This window comes from Ciconia boyciana, chromosome 24 (assembly GCF_034638445.1).
Source record: "Ciconia boyciana chromosome 24, ASM3463844v1, whole genome shotgun sequence".
Classification (NCBI taxonomy): domain Eukaryota; kingdom Metazoa; phylum Chordata; class Aves; order Ciconiiformes; family Ciconiidae; genus Ciconia; species Ciconia boyciana.
The window spans coordinates 467,355-482,114 of record NC_132957.1 but is presented as its reverse complement, the minus strand read 5'-3'; the positions used below and the strand labels follow the sequence as shown (position 1 = coordinate 482,114).

At 50.3% G+C, this 14,760-nt stretch overlaps 1 protein-coding gene across 1 annotated transcript in view; it reads left to right on the top strand.

Annotated features, from left to right (window-relative positions):
• Positions 1-651: 651 nt before the first annotated feature.
• MARCHF2 (membrane associated ring-CH-type finger 2) overlaps positions 652-14,760 on the top strand; it is a 38,224-nt gene continuing 24,115 nt past the window's right edge. Inside the window, exons 1-2 of the mRNA XM_072845296.1 lie at positions 652-737; positions 13,648-13,874. Of these exons, the coding sequence (XP_072701397.1) occupies positions 13,699-13,874 (176 nt within the window). The 5' untranslated portion in view covers positions 652-737; positions 13,648-13,698. The remainder of the gene's footprint in view (positions 738-13,647; positions 13,875-14,760) is intronic.

Here is a 14,760-nt window from a genome sequence, read left to right as displayed (position 1 = left end):
GTCACCGCTCCCGCGGCGCCAGCGCTCGGCCGGCGGAGGTGGGAGCACGCCCCTGGGCCCTGGTGGTCCTCCACGGAGGGACGCGGGAGTCCGATCTGGGGCTTCAGTTGTCTGCTGCTCCAGAAGCAACTGTTCGAGTAAGGCGGGCGTGAGGCCGGCAGAAACCTGAGGCGCCGGGCTGCGGCAGGGGAGGGAGGCCCGAGGCCGCGCCGGATCCTCTCGGGGAAGGGGGGGGCCTTCCAGCTGCTGCCCGAGGGGAGGAGGCACCGCCGGGTCGCCTCCTCGCTCGCTCTCCCCCGGCCTCCCGAAGCCTCGGGCGGGGGCGAGGGGCCACAGCCGCCCCCGACGGGGCCGCTCGCACCGCGGCGGGGCCGCCCCGCGCTGCCGGGAAGCCCTGAGGCGCCGGGGCCTGAGGCGCCGGGGCGGGACCGGGCCGCCGGCCGGGGTGGGGCGGGGCGCGCGTGCCCTTGGCCGGGGGGCGGGGCGCGGCCGCCCTGCCGGGGCACTATTGGCCAGCGTCTGTTGCCAGCGGGGTCGCGGTGCGACGCCGGCCGGGTTCCGCGCAGCCCATTGGGTGGGCCGGCGTGACGTCAGCGCAGTGCGGCGCGGGGATTGGCGGGCGGCGGCGGAGCCGCTGTGAGGGCGGGCGGTCGCGGGTGGGCGGTGCCCGGCGGCCGCAGGAGCCGGCGATGGGGCGGCGCGCGCCGCGCTGAGGGGCCGCGGGACCGGGACCGCAGGTACCGGGCGGGGGCGGGGCGGCACCTGCGGGCGCCGGGGGGCAGCAGCGGCCGCCGCCGCCCGGGGCCGACCCAGCGCCCCGCTCCTGGCCGGGCCTGGCCGCCCTCCGGTGCGGCGCTACGGCGGCGGGAGCGGCGTCCCGGGCGGGCCGAGCCGAGGCGGCCGGGCCGCGGTCCGGCCGGCCCGGGGGTCGGGGCCCGAGAGCCCTGACAGCCCTCCCGGTCCCCCAGCCCCGCCCGGGGGGCGGGCCCCGCCACGGGGGTGTCCTCAGCGCCCCGGTGTCCGGCAGCGTCCCGCCGCCCGCGCTCGGGTGCCGGAGCCGCGCCCTGGGGACGCGCTGCGCCGCGGGGTCTCGGGGAGGATGGCTGACCCGGCCGCGCTTCCCGCAGCCGCCTTCCCGGGAGCAGCGTGGCCTCTCCCGCAGGAGCGCCTGGTGCCGGCCCCTCTGCCCGCTCCCGCCGGCGCCGGGCAGCCGTGCGAGCCAGCTGCCCCAGACCGGCGGGCGGTTTTGCCGAGCGCTCGCCTCCAGCGCCGTGTCCCGAGCGATGCTGTGAGCCGGCCCGGCCGTGCCTCCGCCGCCTGCTGAAGGCGGAGCTGCGGCCCCTTCCCGCGGGCCTGCGGCTCTTCCCGGCGGAGGACGGGGAGCGGGCCGGCATCCGTCCCCTGCCTGGGAGAGCTGGGGGTGTTGCGTAGAAACTTAGCCCGGGAGGAAAATGTTGTAGGCCTGGAGGTTTGGAGCAGCAGTTTTTTATATCTGTTCATCAGGCTTTATTTCCACGCGTGTAAGTAGTTACTGTGAAAAGATTTCCGTGCAGATGGACTCCTGTGCCTGTTTTTTCTCCTCTTTTGGAGTGCTACTGGCTCTTGTTCTAGTGCAGATTTTTGACCTACTGAGGGCTGTGTGGCATGACAGGGAATGCACTGTCTTGTAGAGCTTGTTACAAAGATTTCCCAAGAGAACAAGCTCAGTGTCACAGCAAAACCAAAGAACTTGCTCAGCTGTGTCCTGGAGCACCACCAGCTGCCTTCCTCTGTGGCATAAGCTTAGAGCTTGTGATTGACTTATCTTAAACTGGGACTATAAATCTCTCTATCTCATTTAAGCCAGTTTTCTTGAGACAACCTAACTGCTTGTTTGTGAATTTGTCTGAGGGACGAGTCTGTGGCTCGTATACAGGAAAATGATTGTGACATTGGAGGTACTTTTCTCACGGTCTCAAACATTTGCCCTGTCATATGAACGTGTTCTCTATTTGATGGGGAGACCAAGACTAAAACCCGAAAAGCCATGCGATGGCCTTTGACTGAGACTTCTCGCTTATCCGTGCAATTGCCTCCGCTGTTAGTACCCACAGAAACGGTGCTCACCTAAACATGGGGTGATGCATCTGCGTTACACGATGCTACTGCCCCGTTGAGAGTTTAGGCTGTTGTGTGACTCGTCCTCTCAGAGGAAGCTGTGCAGAGCTCAGATTTTACAAGCAGACAGGTGGGGTGTCTCTCAAGTCAGTGTTGATGATGACTAACTGGAAAGACTAGGGTTAGCCAGAGCAGCTCTGGCTTTTCACCAGGCTTGTTTGTATTCAGCGCACCATCCCTGCAGTGTCCGGAGACGAGGCTGTCCTGCCCTGATGTGTGTGTGATGAAGATCTGTCAGCAGGGATGTGCTTCTCATCCCACCCTGTGCCCGTTATTTGCTCGTGCTCAAGGGACTGTTCATATCCCCCTCTCAACCCTCCCTGTTACCAGCCCTCATTTTCCTTGGGACTCTCATTCTCCTGCTCCACTGTCCTTCCAGCAAGCGTTTATCTCTGTATCTTTCCCTTCTGATACAGTTTCTAGCGCTTTCTTGACCTTTTTCCAGGTTCTTGTCAAGAATGCCTGCGATGCCGCTGCGGTAGGTCAGCTCCGATGGCCATGGCCAGTCCCCTTTATCCACCCTGCTCATGGGGACGTACAACCTGGCTCCGTTGCCAAGCTCGCACATGCACAGAATAATCCTTTTAACAGCTGGATGTTAGCCTTGTCTTTCCAAGGCTTAAGTGTTTGAATACTTTTTTGCGTCTCCAAAGGATTATGGAGACAGCTGCAGGGGAGAGTGTTTGGAGGGCTAGAAGAGCCCTGGTTTTCCAGATGCATTTGAAACTGTGATGGTATGTCACCCTTCAGAAACAGAGGCTTGAAGGGAAGGGAGCTGGGACTGGAAAATCCCTTTGTCACGTGCACTGTAACAGTGAATTTAATAACTCCAGCTGAGGACACAAGGTCTAACTACCCCCAGGCATGCGCAGTGGAGTGTTACAGGCAGCCTCCATCAGTAAGGAAGTCGTAACTTTGCCAGGAGTTGACCAGGTGGCACAGGAAACAGCCAAGTGTGAGCTTAATGTGTATGCCATGGACATTAAAGACTAGCTGTAAAACCTGGATTGTTTGTTTGTGGTGAGCTAATTAACACCACTGGTAGTCTTTAAGTGGAAACAGAAAAAAAAGCATTGCAACTAATGGTTTCTTGTTTCTGATGTGTTTGCCCTTTTTTTGTTGTGGAATTGCGCTGAGGCTGCAGAGTGAGGTCACCCCACCCTGGACACCAAGGAGACCATGCAGATGGGCAGTATTACAAATGTACTTCTTGTAAACAGCTTCCGACAGAGTTCTTGCCTTAGTAGATGCTGGAAGAGGGGCTTTCTCATTCCAGGTTATTGATGCTGGCCCGGATCAAGCAAATGCACGGTGTTTCCCTGGGGGGAAGTTAGCATAGATTCCTGGAAAGAGCATGACCAAAATCAACCCAAATGCATCCAGCACAAGCTGGGCAAGTTGAGACTGGATATGGGCTCTGAGACTCTGTTAGTCCTGAGGGACTGCTGCAGGTCCTCAGGATGTGACTTTGTAGTAGTTCTGCAGGCAGCGATACAAAGTAAAATGTGCATTTAGGGGCTTTTTTCACTATTTAAAATATCTTGGCTTTTCACGCTAAAAAACACAGAACCTTTTCTTAGAAGATGAAGGGAGGAATCAGGCATCCTGAACTATAAACTACAGGATGAGTTTATTTTTCCCCCACTTGACTTTGACTCAGCTTTGGATATTTAGAGATTTCAGAGTTTCCGTTTTCTAAACTGGCTTTTTCCCCCCTCCAGATTAAAGTTCATGATTGGTGTGTCTTTTCTTCCCCCCAGTCTTACTTTGGTTAACTTATGCTTCTGCATGCTCTTAGCTCAAACCCTTCCCATGAGAGAGAAATGATTTCTGTTTACTTATGTTTGTCCCTTCGAAAACACACTAACCACTTTTAAGTTAGTAAGAAACGGGCACACAGTCTCTGTGATGTAAAAGACAAGCCATATGAAAAATAAAGCTGTGGGTCACTTTTATGTGGAGGAAATGAGCACAGCACCAAATCAATGTGAAGGGTAGGCAAGCAGTTTCCATGAAGTTCGTGTAAAATGGCTTTCTCTGGTGCTAAAACGATGGAGTAATCTGTGCTGAGGCACGGTTCGTGGCTTATTGAGACAGTTAATGTCATGCACGTGAATAGCAGGTTCTCCACCTCTCCAAGTCTGGTCTTGTTCTCTTCCCAGCTCTGACTGCAGCAGTGCCATTCCCCGGGGAGGATGCTGTCATGCTCGCTCTGTCGTCTTTATGCCGTGTTTGCCATAGTTAGACCAGGTCGGCTCTAGCTCATCAGCATCGCAGCAACAAACGCAGCTCTGCTGGGAGAGGTGGTTACCCACTTGCTGAGCATTTGGGAGAGCGCTTGGCTGTTATCCTGCTTTTTAAAAGTGGGAAAGTTGCTACCGGGCTTCTTACAGTTTTGGCCACCTTTCCTGGTGGTGGAATATGGCTTTCTACAGCTGTGACGGTTACAGGTTGTGAGAGCTCTAAGCACTGATGGTAGAATGCAGAATGGCAAAATCCTGAAGGCATGGACTGACAAAGTGTCTTGGGGCAGGGACTGAAGCCTTTGCATCCTCTAGGAAAGAGAACAGCCTGACGGGAGCTGTGCTGACCTGCAGCTCTTCCTATCTGTCAGCCTTGCAAATGCGTTCCCTGCCCCAGACCTCTCTAGGATGAGCAGTGTTACAGTTTGGCATCTGTTATTTGTCCCCATTTTCAATCAAATAGGCATCTGTAAGTTTTCTTCCAGATTTTATGTAGCAATTCTAACTAAACTTTTCAATTCCTGATAGAACACAAGATGATTATGTGTGGTTAACCTCAAGGGCAGGCGTGCTGTAACTGCTCTTGCAATTTTAATCAGTTGTCATGAAGTCCATGATAGACTGAAGGAAACATTCTCCTGCTGTTCCCAAAAAGAGGGAACAAGGGGCAAGGAGCAGTACTGGCTTGGCAAGCATAAGTACAAGCAAATCAAACCTAGTTTCTAAAGCACCCCTCTGCAAATAGGGGAATGCACCGAGCTCTTGCAGTCTTGGCTTTCACACCTATTTCTTTGTTTGAAGCTTTGAGACCTTTAGTCCTGTTTCAGCTGAAAGCTGTTTAGGTTTAGATTTGAGAGTGGTGGGAGGAGGGAAAAGGTAAAGTACAATTCTGGACTGTTCTCAACTTTTATTTCCTCCTAGTTTTTCTTGTACTTCCCTGTCGCAAATCAGTCAAGGCCTGTGTCTCCAGAAGAACTAGAAATGCAGCCTAAGCAAAACATTGCAGACTTAATTTGGGGAGAGAGAGACTGGGGTTTTGCAGCACTGCTATCAATTGTGAAGTTTCATCTCAGGATTGAGGAGGGAATTTGTAGCGATAAGGAGTGGGCAGAAGGGAGACACTGGTGAAATCATCTAGGATCAGCTAATCCTCGTCTTTGGCTGACCATGGAGAAAGAGGATGCACTCAGTTGGTGCCTGCTTTGGAGCTCTTCAGATGCAGATGGGTGGTGGGGTTGAAGGCTGTGGTGGTGCCTTTGCTGGAAAGCTCTTTGAAAACTGAGTGTGCTAATGAGGTTTGTGCACTGAAATAGCTAGGTTGAAAAATATAAATAGGCAAGTTAAGTTCCAGATCAAATATCTGTTTGAAGATCAGCACACTACCTGGTTTTGAGCAGTGGCTGCATGCCGGCCGCGCGCTGCTCTGAGCAGTTGGAGCGAGCAGGGCTGCTGCGTGTTGGCAGGTGGTTTGTTCCAGCTCCAGTTTGTCTCCAAGCAGAGCGTTATTATTTGTGTAACAGTGTAAATGGTGCTTTATAAACCAAGGAGGAGAACACTGGGGAGAATGCCAGTTCTTCCTGACATGGGATTCCCGATCCTGAAATAATGTTTTGCATCCTGAGTGGTGCCCTTTGAGACACTGACTGGTCCAAAGTTGTGTGGGCGCTTCTGTGTTGATCTGGTGTGTGCGTTACTGCTACACTAAAATTGTGGGGTTTTTTTCTGATGTATTACCCAGAGCTGGAAAATCCATTTGTTCTGAATAAACTGAAACTGCCTGGCAAGTGACTGCACGGGACTGGGGAGCCCTTGAGCTTCGGCATTGCTGCAGGTGCTGCCTCTCTTTAAAGGAGCTCTCTGAAGCGATAGGGCTAGGAAGCAGAACTATTCTTGCTTTGTTGCTGCTGTTATTTTGGTGGAGGACACGGGTGCAAAGAGAAGTGAGAGGCCACATGGCTCTGGTGGCTTTGGGAGGCAGCATTGCTAGGGGGGAGCAGGGCGGGGATGTGCTTGCGGGTGGTGGGACAGTTTTTTCCCCAGTGGTGGGTAGCGCTTCTGCAAGCGTTGCTTTGTGGGCATGATAACCGATATTTTTCACCCTGGTTCATGATTTCAATAAAACTTTCAAGTCTTACTAATGCATTTCTCTTTCCCTGCAGAAAGAGAGTGATAAAATCTGGGGGGAGGTGGGCAGAGGTCTGTATAGTTGCATTATGTAGTGAATTGTGCTGTTCACCTCTAAAAGCTGATGTCTTTTGAATACTCAGAGGAGCAGCAGGTGTTTCTCATGTCCCAGCTGGTTTTCAGTTGTTTCCTTATGAAACTTGTTATTAAAATGGCTGATTTTTGGTTGGAGATACCCTCTGCAAAGAATTTTCTCCTAATGTTGCAATTCGTTTTTCCAGATGTTGGTAATTAAAGTGCAGTAAACTTCCCTTTCATATGGTCTTGTGGCAGATAACAAGTCTCAGAAGATCCGAGATAACTTTGTTCATTTTGGCACTCCAGCTGTAACGCATGGCCTGATCTTTCCCCAGTACAGCTTGCAGCAAGAAAAATATCACCCTTTAGGCTTCTCATTTTTATGCTGATCTTTTTCTCAACATGTAAACTTGAACCTTTTGCTTCTTTTTGAATATTGAGTAACATTGTTATATATTGGGCAATGCTCTTCTAAAATGAAGTTTGATTGAAAAACAAGAGGGTGAACAACATGATAGGTACCCCAAAATCTGGGGTAATGGGAGCCCTGCTGTGTCACAGCCCTGCTGTGTTCACACGAGGCCCATCCCTATGTCCTTGTTTGAAAATCAGGGTTCACTCCCGGTGGGAGCCCACTGAGAACCGCAGGGTGCGTGCCACGTGGGTTCATCTTTGCCAGTCGCTAGCTTCCTGGTGCTGCAAGACATGGTGGTAAAGTGCAGCTACTGAAGAGGTTGATCAAATACACTGAAAGTTTTGGAGAGGAGGGATGAGTGTGGATGTGGGCTTTGGAAAACAACAGTATATTGATCACAAAGGCTCACTGCAATATTTTTTTACCAACAGGGAATAGAAGTCAGATCCTGGCAATGTGTCTGTTTCGGAAAAAAAAAAAACAAACAACCACATTCTGTGGAAGACTGTCTCTTCATCTGTGTCTGGAAAACAAACCCATTTGCCATCAAACCATAGTCTACATAATCACGACTTCAGAGAGCTTCTAGAATATGCCTAAATAGTGGCTTGGTATAGAGCAGTTTTGATCATTTGTCCCCAGCAGGAGCCCAGTAAGTGGAGGCTTGTGTTACTGTTTTGCTGCTGCTGAGTCGTGTTATTGGAATAGCTGAAAGGCAGCAGAGTTGTCCCTGGTGGTGGTAGATAATGTACAAATACAAGAAAAACAGGAGTCCGAAAAGGCTGTTTCCTAGAAGTGTCCAACCTCCTCCTGGGTGTTACATGGTTAAACTTCGACTATCTTATGAACGGTTGGAATTCAGCCCTAGGGATGAGGCAGGTAAGCCTCTGTGGACAGCAGTGGTGCTTCACGGTATCTCAGCCTGTATGTTTTGCTGTTAAAGGCATAGGAGGATGTTCCTGGTGTGATGCTTTATTAGAAGGTTCACGAGCTCCCAGGACGTTGTCCCTTGACACTCCCCCCCTTTGTTTTTTGGGGTTTGCTTTGTTTTGAGCCTAGGGTCAGGTCTGTCCCATGACTGTCTGATTCACAGCGTTGCTCCACTGGCACTGTCTGAAGAGCAAGTTAATGCTGAAGTTTTTGCAGCACCGCCTTTAACTGCGACTGTCAACCAAATGTCGTAGGCAAGGCAGGAAATTGAGAAGCTGCCTGGGGAGTGAAATGCTTTCCTGTGTGTTATCTACCAAATTTAAAAATGCTTTAAAAGCTGTTGTGTGGCATCAGATCTTATTTTGAGTGTTGGGGTATGTGTCATAAAATGCTGTGTCACTTTTCTCACTAGACAGGGCTCGTTGCACCCTGACTTGTAGGACTGTTGCATTCAGATGGCTTCTGAGCATATGACTCGAGATTTCTTCCCAAGTCCTGGGCAATTTGAGAGTTGCAGTGAGGTCTCATAGCAGAATTCCCTCCTCTCTACCTGAGGGCACATCTTGTGAAGCTTTAGAGCTATCTTCAGCTGATGGATCAAGTGTGAGCAGATCTGTTGCTGGCTGTTTGGGTACTTTTAGGGTGTTATGCAGCAGACCTGCAGGGTAACTTTTGGGAGTCAGATAGTTGACATACAAAATTGTACTTTTTTTTTAAAGAACAAAATAATGCTGCAGTCTTCAACCCTCAGCAGAGAGTATGTTTAAACAAACAAAACTGAAAAGCAAAGCCCTGCAGCAGTTTGGGACCAGTCCTTGGTTTTGTGTGTTTTGTTGTTGTTGTTTTGGTTTTTTTCTTTTCTTTAGATTAAACCACTTACGCAACCTTTTAACAGTAGCACTTCAGGCCACTCACTGGATCCTGCCCATGCATATCTTTGGTGGCAGTATCTCAGGGTGCGTAATCACTGTGGGTGCGAGGGTCTGGAGGCCAGAGTTTGCCCTCCATGATATATAGGAGGCGGGGTGCCCTGCCAGTCGCCCAGAGCATGGGGGCTACAGGTGTGCTGGTTAGGCACTGCAGCCACCTGCAGTAGGCAGAGCTGGGTGCTGAAAGACATGTTGCAGGCCTGGGATTGGAGTTGGGCTGTGGAAAGATGCGTGTTAGCTGGCTGAGACAGAGTGTGTGGGAGCAGGTGCTTAGATGTGGTGAAGGAAGCAATTCTTTGTACTTGTCTCCCTCAAGAAGTTTGTGTTCAGATGATCTTAAGGCCCCAGGATTTGGGCAATCCAGTTTTTGTGGTGAAAAGGAAAGCATTGATGTTTGGAAATGCCCTTTAGCAACTGAAAACCTTCAGTTCACTGATGATGTTTGCAGGATCATATGATTAGAAAACGCAGTGTCTGCATACCGAAGTTAGCTAAAATGGATTTGGAAAGCAGGCTGGGTGGCCTTGCTCTGGGGGTTAAACGTCAGCTTGTGTGAGCAGCAGTCAGAGCTTTGGTGATCTGCACACAGTGAGTAGGTTACTAGCTAAATTAAAAAAAAATAAAAAGTACTTATGTACAGATGGGTGGGTTATGTTGGCTGCACAACTTGGTTATCTCCTGGTAGCACTGTAGTGAGGTGCCAGGTCTTGGTTACGGTAATCAGGGAAATGGGTTGCTCAGTGAGAGGAACAGACTTAGCCACTGGCAGCCTTGCCAGGAGGTGGTTTTTTTTTGTCTTGGTGGAGATGTTCCAGGGAAGCTAATCTGTACAGAAGCTGGTGCATATGAGCTGCACCTGAAGAAGGTGGAGCTGGGTTTAGTTCCAATTTGCTCTGGATCCTATCAAAGCCTTAGAATTGCTCCAAGGGTTTACACCGGTTGAGATATTCATCATGTAGACAGGCCATGAGCAGCCTAGAGGAGCCATGACCTGCACCTAACAATTCCCCTCTACTGTGATCATTTGGCCTTAGCCTTTCCTGTTGTTGTCTTTCTCATCTTAACTGTGGCTTTTCTCTTTGTGGCTTTGATCAAGATATTCGTCTGGCCTGCTGTGGTTTCCCTGTCTGGCAGAATAACTGTCTTATCAGGCTGCAAAGTCTAAATATGCAGGAACAGAGCTGGGGGACCCTTTAGCTCCTTGTCTTCTGCCTGTTCCTGCTGGGCATGTCTTCTGGGTGGAGAGCAGTGGTCCAGCCTGATTTCTGCAGTCTTGAGCTGTTCGGTCATTTGAGAGAGTTTTGAACCCCCTGTTGCCCTTTGGATGATATAAACTGGATCACATCTCTCATTGCAATGTCTGAAGACTGACAAGTCTTTGCATAAGCCGCCTAGCAGGCAGGATCCTGCACCAGCACTGTGGTCTCTGCCTTGGAGCAGCGAAGAAGCACTAGCTGCTCTTCGAGGAACCGGCTCATCTCGCTGCACATGTTTGCGTTTTGGAGTCCTAGTGCAAAACTCACTCTTCCGAGCCTACTTTCCACAAACAGGGTTTGTTCTTCTTCAGTTTGAGTAATCTACAAACTCAGCCCTTTATATCCTGGATCTGCTCAGAAGCTGAGGATACAAAATCTTGCTGAGAAGAGACTTCTGATTTATTTGCTCACATCTAACTGTGGCAGCAGACGGGATATTGATAATAAACCTAATGTCTTAGAGACTTTTTTTTTTTAATGAGAACAAGAAATGTATCCCCAAGGAATGGGCTTGGAAATCACAACTGCCCAGAAGAAAACAGTGTGTGGTTCAAACCAGCTGTTTGGGTCCTGATTCCAACTCTCAGTTTTTGGTGTTTCTGCTGTAACATTGGGTTTGGGTTCGATGAGCTGTTGACAGTTGTGAGAGAAGGCTGTGTGTTGATGAGCTGAGCCTTTAGGGAGCCAGGAAAGGGACTGGCTTGGCTGTACGCTGTGGTTCATGTTCAGCTGGGTATGAAATTGGAACTGGAGTGCACTGCAGATGTTATCTTTGGATTTCAGTTACTTCCTCGCTAACTGTATCCATGAAAATCTTGCTGCTTTTCCTTTGTATTTGCTGAATGGCATGAGTCAGATATTAAAGTAGTGACTTCAGGTTCCACCCTGGGATGGACCCCGACAAGGAAACGCCAAATAACTTGTAATAGAAAACCGTGCGTTTCCTGATGGATGGCAGGGTGGCAATTCCCTTTCAGCCCTGAATAGGGCTGCCAGGGCAAGGACACGGTGCTGCCTGTATCTGTCAGATGTCGAGCACAAAGAGCCTCAATATAAATACTCCCAGGACACAGGGAGTGAGGACAGTTTTATTCCAATACGCAAAATGGACCTTTTTCCTCTGGACTTAAAAATAAACAACATTTTGGCTGAACAAATGGAACCGACCTTTTTATTAAAAGCATATATCTTCTCATGCCTGGTTCAGTAAGAGGCTTTTAAAATTGAAAGAACTCCTTAACTTGCAAAACAGCTGACTTAAGTCATTCCAGTAGCATTTATCATCTTACTTTTTGCTCCTTAAAGTTGGAGAGCTTGTAGCCTTTTTTTTTCTTTTTTTTAAAAAGGAGAGCAATAAGAAAAGCAGCTCTAACCCTGTGTGCTCTTTGCACAGGTGGAGAGAGAGGCTGAGCCAAGGCAATGCTGAATCTGTTAAGTTCATTTTTAAGTTGATGGAAAGATTCCCATTTGTTTTGATGGGGATTGACCTGCCCACAAGCTCAAGCCTATTGCTGTTCAGATGCGGAGGAAGGATTACAGGTAGTTATCAAGAGCAGCTTTAATAAAGATATTAGAAACTTTTCTACTAGAAATTAGAAAATATTTTGTAACTTGTGTGGATGCTACCAAAGTTGGCATCTGGTGATGCCAGTGACACCAGTGAAGTGCTCTCTCCTTCTTGAACACATTCACCACGAACGGAGCTGTCCTGACAGATGAAGCCCTTGGCTGTGTAAGAGTTGCTTAATTTCCAGGACACAAAAGAACACTTGTGCTTACCCAAATCAGTGTTTTCAGGGCTTTGATGATCATATTCTCGTACTGGCTTTTTGTTTTCTTCATCTGTAGTCTGGCCAAGCCTCCAACCAGGAACAAGCCCTTATTTTCTTTAGCTATTTGAGTTTGATTTAGGCTTAGCTGAACCTGACAAAACTGCAGTTTCATGGGAATGTTTGACTCCTGTTAGGCACAGAGATCTCGAAACAAAAAAGCATTTCCTTGGATGGGATGGTGAAGGTTTGTTTGCCTGCTTCTACCTCCGGGAGACAGAGATTGAAAATTCCCCCCCACACCCCCTAAATTAAACAAACCTAACTCTCTTCATATTTCTTCTTTGGTAAGTTTTGGGGTTGGGGTTATTTTTGTTTGGTTTTTTTTTGTTGGTGTGTTGTTACCCACCCCCCCCCACCCCCCCGAGCTTTTATCCTTTTCATTGAACAACTTCTGTGGGTTTGTTTCTCTCTTGAAATCCGGCCACCAGGATGAGACACCATTCCAGCTATGATCCCAGCAGTACTGGTGCACAGGGATTACTGTGCATGCCTTACATAAGGCAGTCCTGTTTACAGACACAAGGATTTTGGTCTTTACCAGCAGTACGATGTTGTTGGCTTGTGTTCAGCTTGTGACTAATTGTAACCCCAGCTCTTTATTTCTGCACAGCTGCCTCTTAGGGACCAGGCTAAAGGAGTCTGGAGAAAATGGGATTTTTCTGAATCTGCAAAGCACGCCTGTCTTTGGGATTGAGATAACCCCTGCCAGGGAGGAACACAGCTGTTGCTGGCAGCTTGGGCGAGCTGCTGCCTTCCCTCAAAGGCAGAGAGCTCTCCCGTCTGCATGGGGCTCATCTGAGCCAGCTCCTGGTTTGTCACGTTGGGCTTTTTCTTTGCATCTTCTCCCCGATTCTTGCATTTGCTGCTACTTCCTCGTGCTCTCTGTGCTGGGTAAATCGCAGAGGTGCCGAAAGCGTGATGGTGTGCACGTGGCTGTTATAAAAATCAGGGTCGGTCTGAAATGTTGAAAGGGAAAGGAGGAAAATTGGCCCACTGCCCTTTCCGTGGGGCTCTGGGAGGCTTTTCAGTGCTTTTGGGTGGTTAATACCTGCATGTTCACTGTTGGGATGTACCACATGGGATGTGGAAATGGAAGCACATGCATTGCTGTAAAGAAATAAAAAAATGGAAAATCAAAGGAGGGGTGGGGGGTGGAGCCTTTTGAGTTCGGTGGAAAGGCTTTAAAGGGCTCAGAAAGCACCTGAGCGCAGCTGAGAGAAGGGCTTCCCTGAGCTGAGCCACGCAAAGTGGTTTGTGCCGTGTGCAGGTGAAACTTTGCAACTTTTACAGAGGGTACGAACTTAAGTTTTCAGGACAGCTCTAGCCAGAACGACGTGGGCCTGTGGGGCTTCTCGTTGCCTTCCCCATCTCTGCGTTGGCATGGCGTGTTTGGTTTGAAAGGCTCTGTCAGGTTAAAGGGTGTGTACCAGGAATTCTCTCTGGGAAAGGCAAATTTGCAATTCTGACGCTAAATTATGTAAGTAGGACACTTGGAGCCTTAATTTTATGGTAAGGCAGCCTCACAAAGCCTATTAAAGGGGACAGAAGGCTAACACACCCCGTGGTTGTTGGGGCCCCGGGGTGCTGCCACCCCCTGTGGGGCTGGAGGAGGGTGGTGAGTGGGGGGCCTGCGCCCCGGGCGGTCTAGGGTACCCGGCTCTCACTGCCGTGCTGTTCCCGCAGGTCTCTGTGCCGCCGGTGCCGGTCCCCGGGGCAGAGGGGCCCAGAGCTGCCATGACGACGGGCGACTGCTGCCACCTCCCCGGCTCCCTGTGCGACTGCCCGGGGAGCGCTGCCCTCTCCAAGTCGGTGGAGGACTCCGACATCGGTCGCCCGCAGTACGTCACGCAGGTCACCGCCAAGGATGGACGGCTCCTCTCGACGGTGATCAAGGCACTGGGTGCGCAGAGGTAAGGCTGCTTCAGGGAAGGGGCTTGGGATGAGTGCATCTGTGCTTTTTTCCTCCTTTTTTTTTTTGTGGCTGTAGGGGTAGAGACAACAAAGTCTTGTTTGTGAAGGAGTTTGCCGGGGCGCTAATATTGAGTGCGTATCCTCATTAGCCAGATGCTTCCCAGGCCTGTGCTCTCTTTGCGGGAGCTCATCCCAGTCACATGTGCTGGTGGATTGGGTCTTGCGTGTTCATCAAAACCCCCCAGGCCTGCAGCCGCTCCAGCATGAGATGGCACAGGCAGCCACTTGCCATGTGGCTCTGCCAAGTCCTTGCTGAGCAGCAGTGAAGGTGGGACGCTGTGCTAGCAAGGCCAGCATGCTGTTCATGGTGATGATTTAAGGGCTGAAAATGGAGCACAGCCCCTGTTCCAAGGTGGTTGTGGAGTAAAGGCATGGTGTCAGTCCACAGCCCCAGGGAGAGGAGGGTGTTTGTGTTGCAGGAGCTGCAGTGTCCAGCTATTGCTAGAGGGGATGTGTGGCAGCTTCACTTGCTCAGACTCTTACTGATGTGACTTCTCATCATGTATTTTGAGCAGCTTCCAGAGCAGAGGACACTTGGCAGCATTGTTCACTCCAGCTAGTGAGACCGGTCACATTTTGTGTTCAAATCCTGTCCGAACCTGTCTGAACAGATGTTATTTCTTTTAATTAATTTGGCCAAATGTTGATGAGGTCTGAAAGCAGTGACTGCAAACATGGGGGAGGAAAGCAGGAAAGCTTGATGAGAACTGAGGCAAATGTAATTGCTATATCTAGCAAACCTGGAGCAGGTCAATAAAAATGCAAGGGGAACTGAGCTTGCCCTCTGACAACTGATAGGCTGGGCGAGAAGTTGTGTAACCCCTT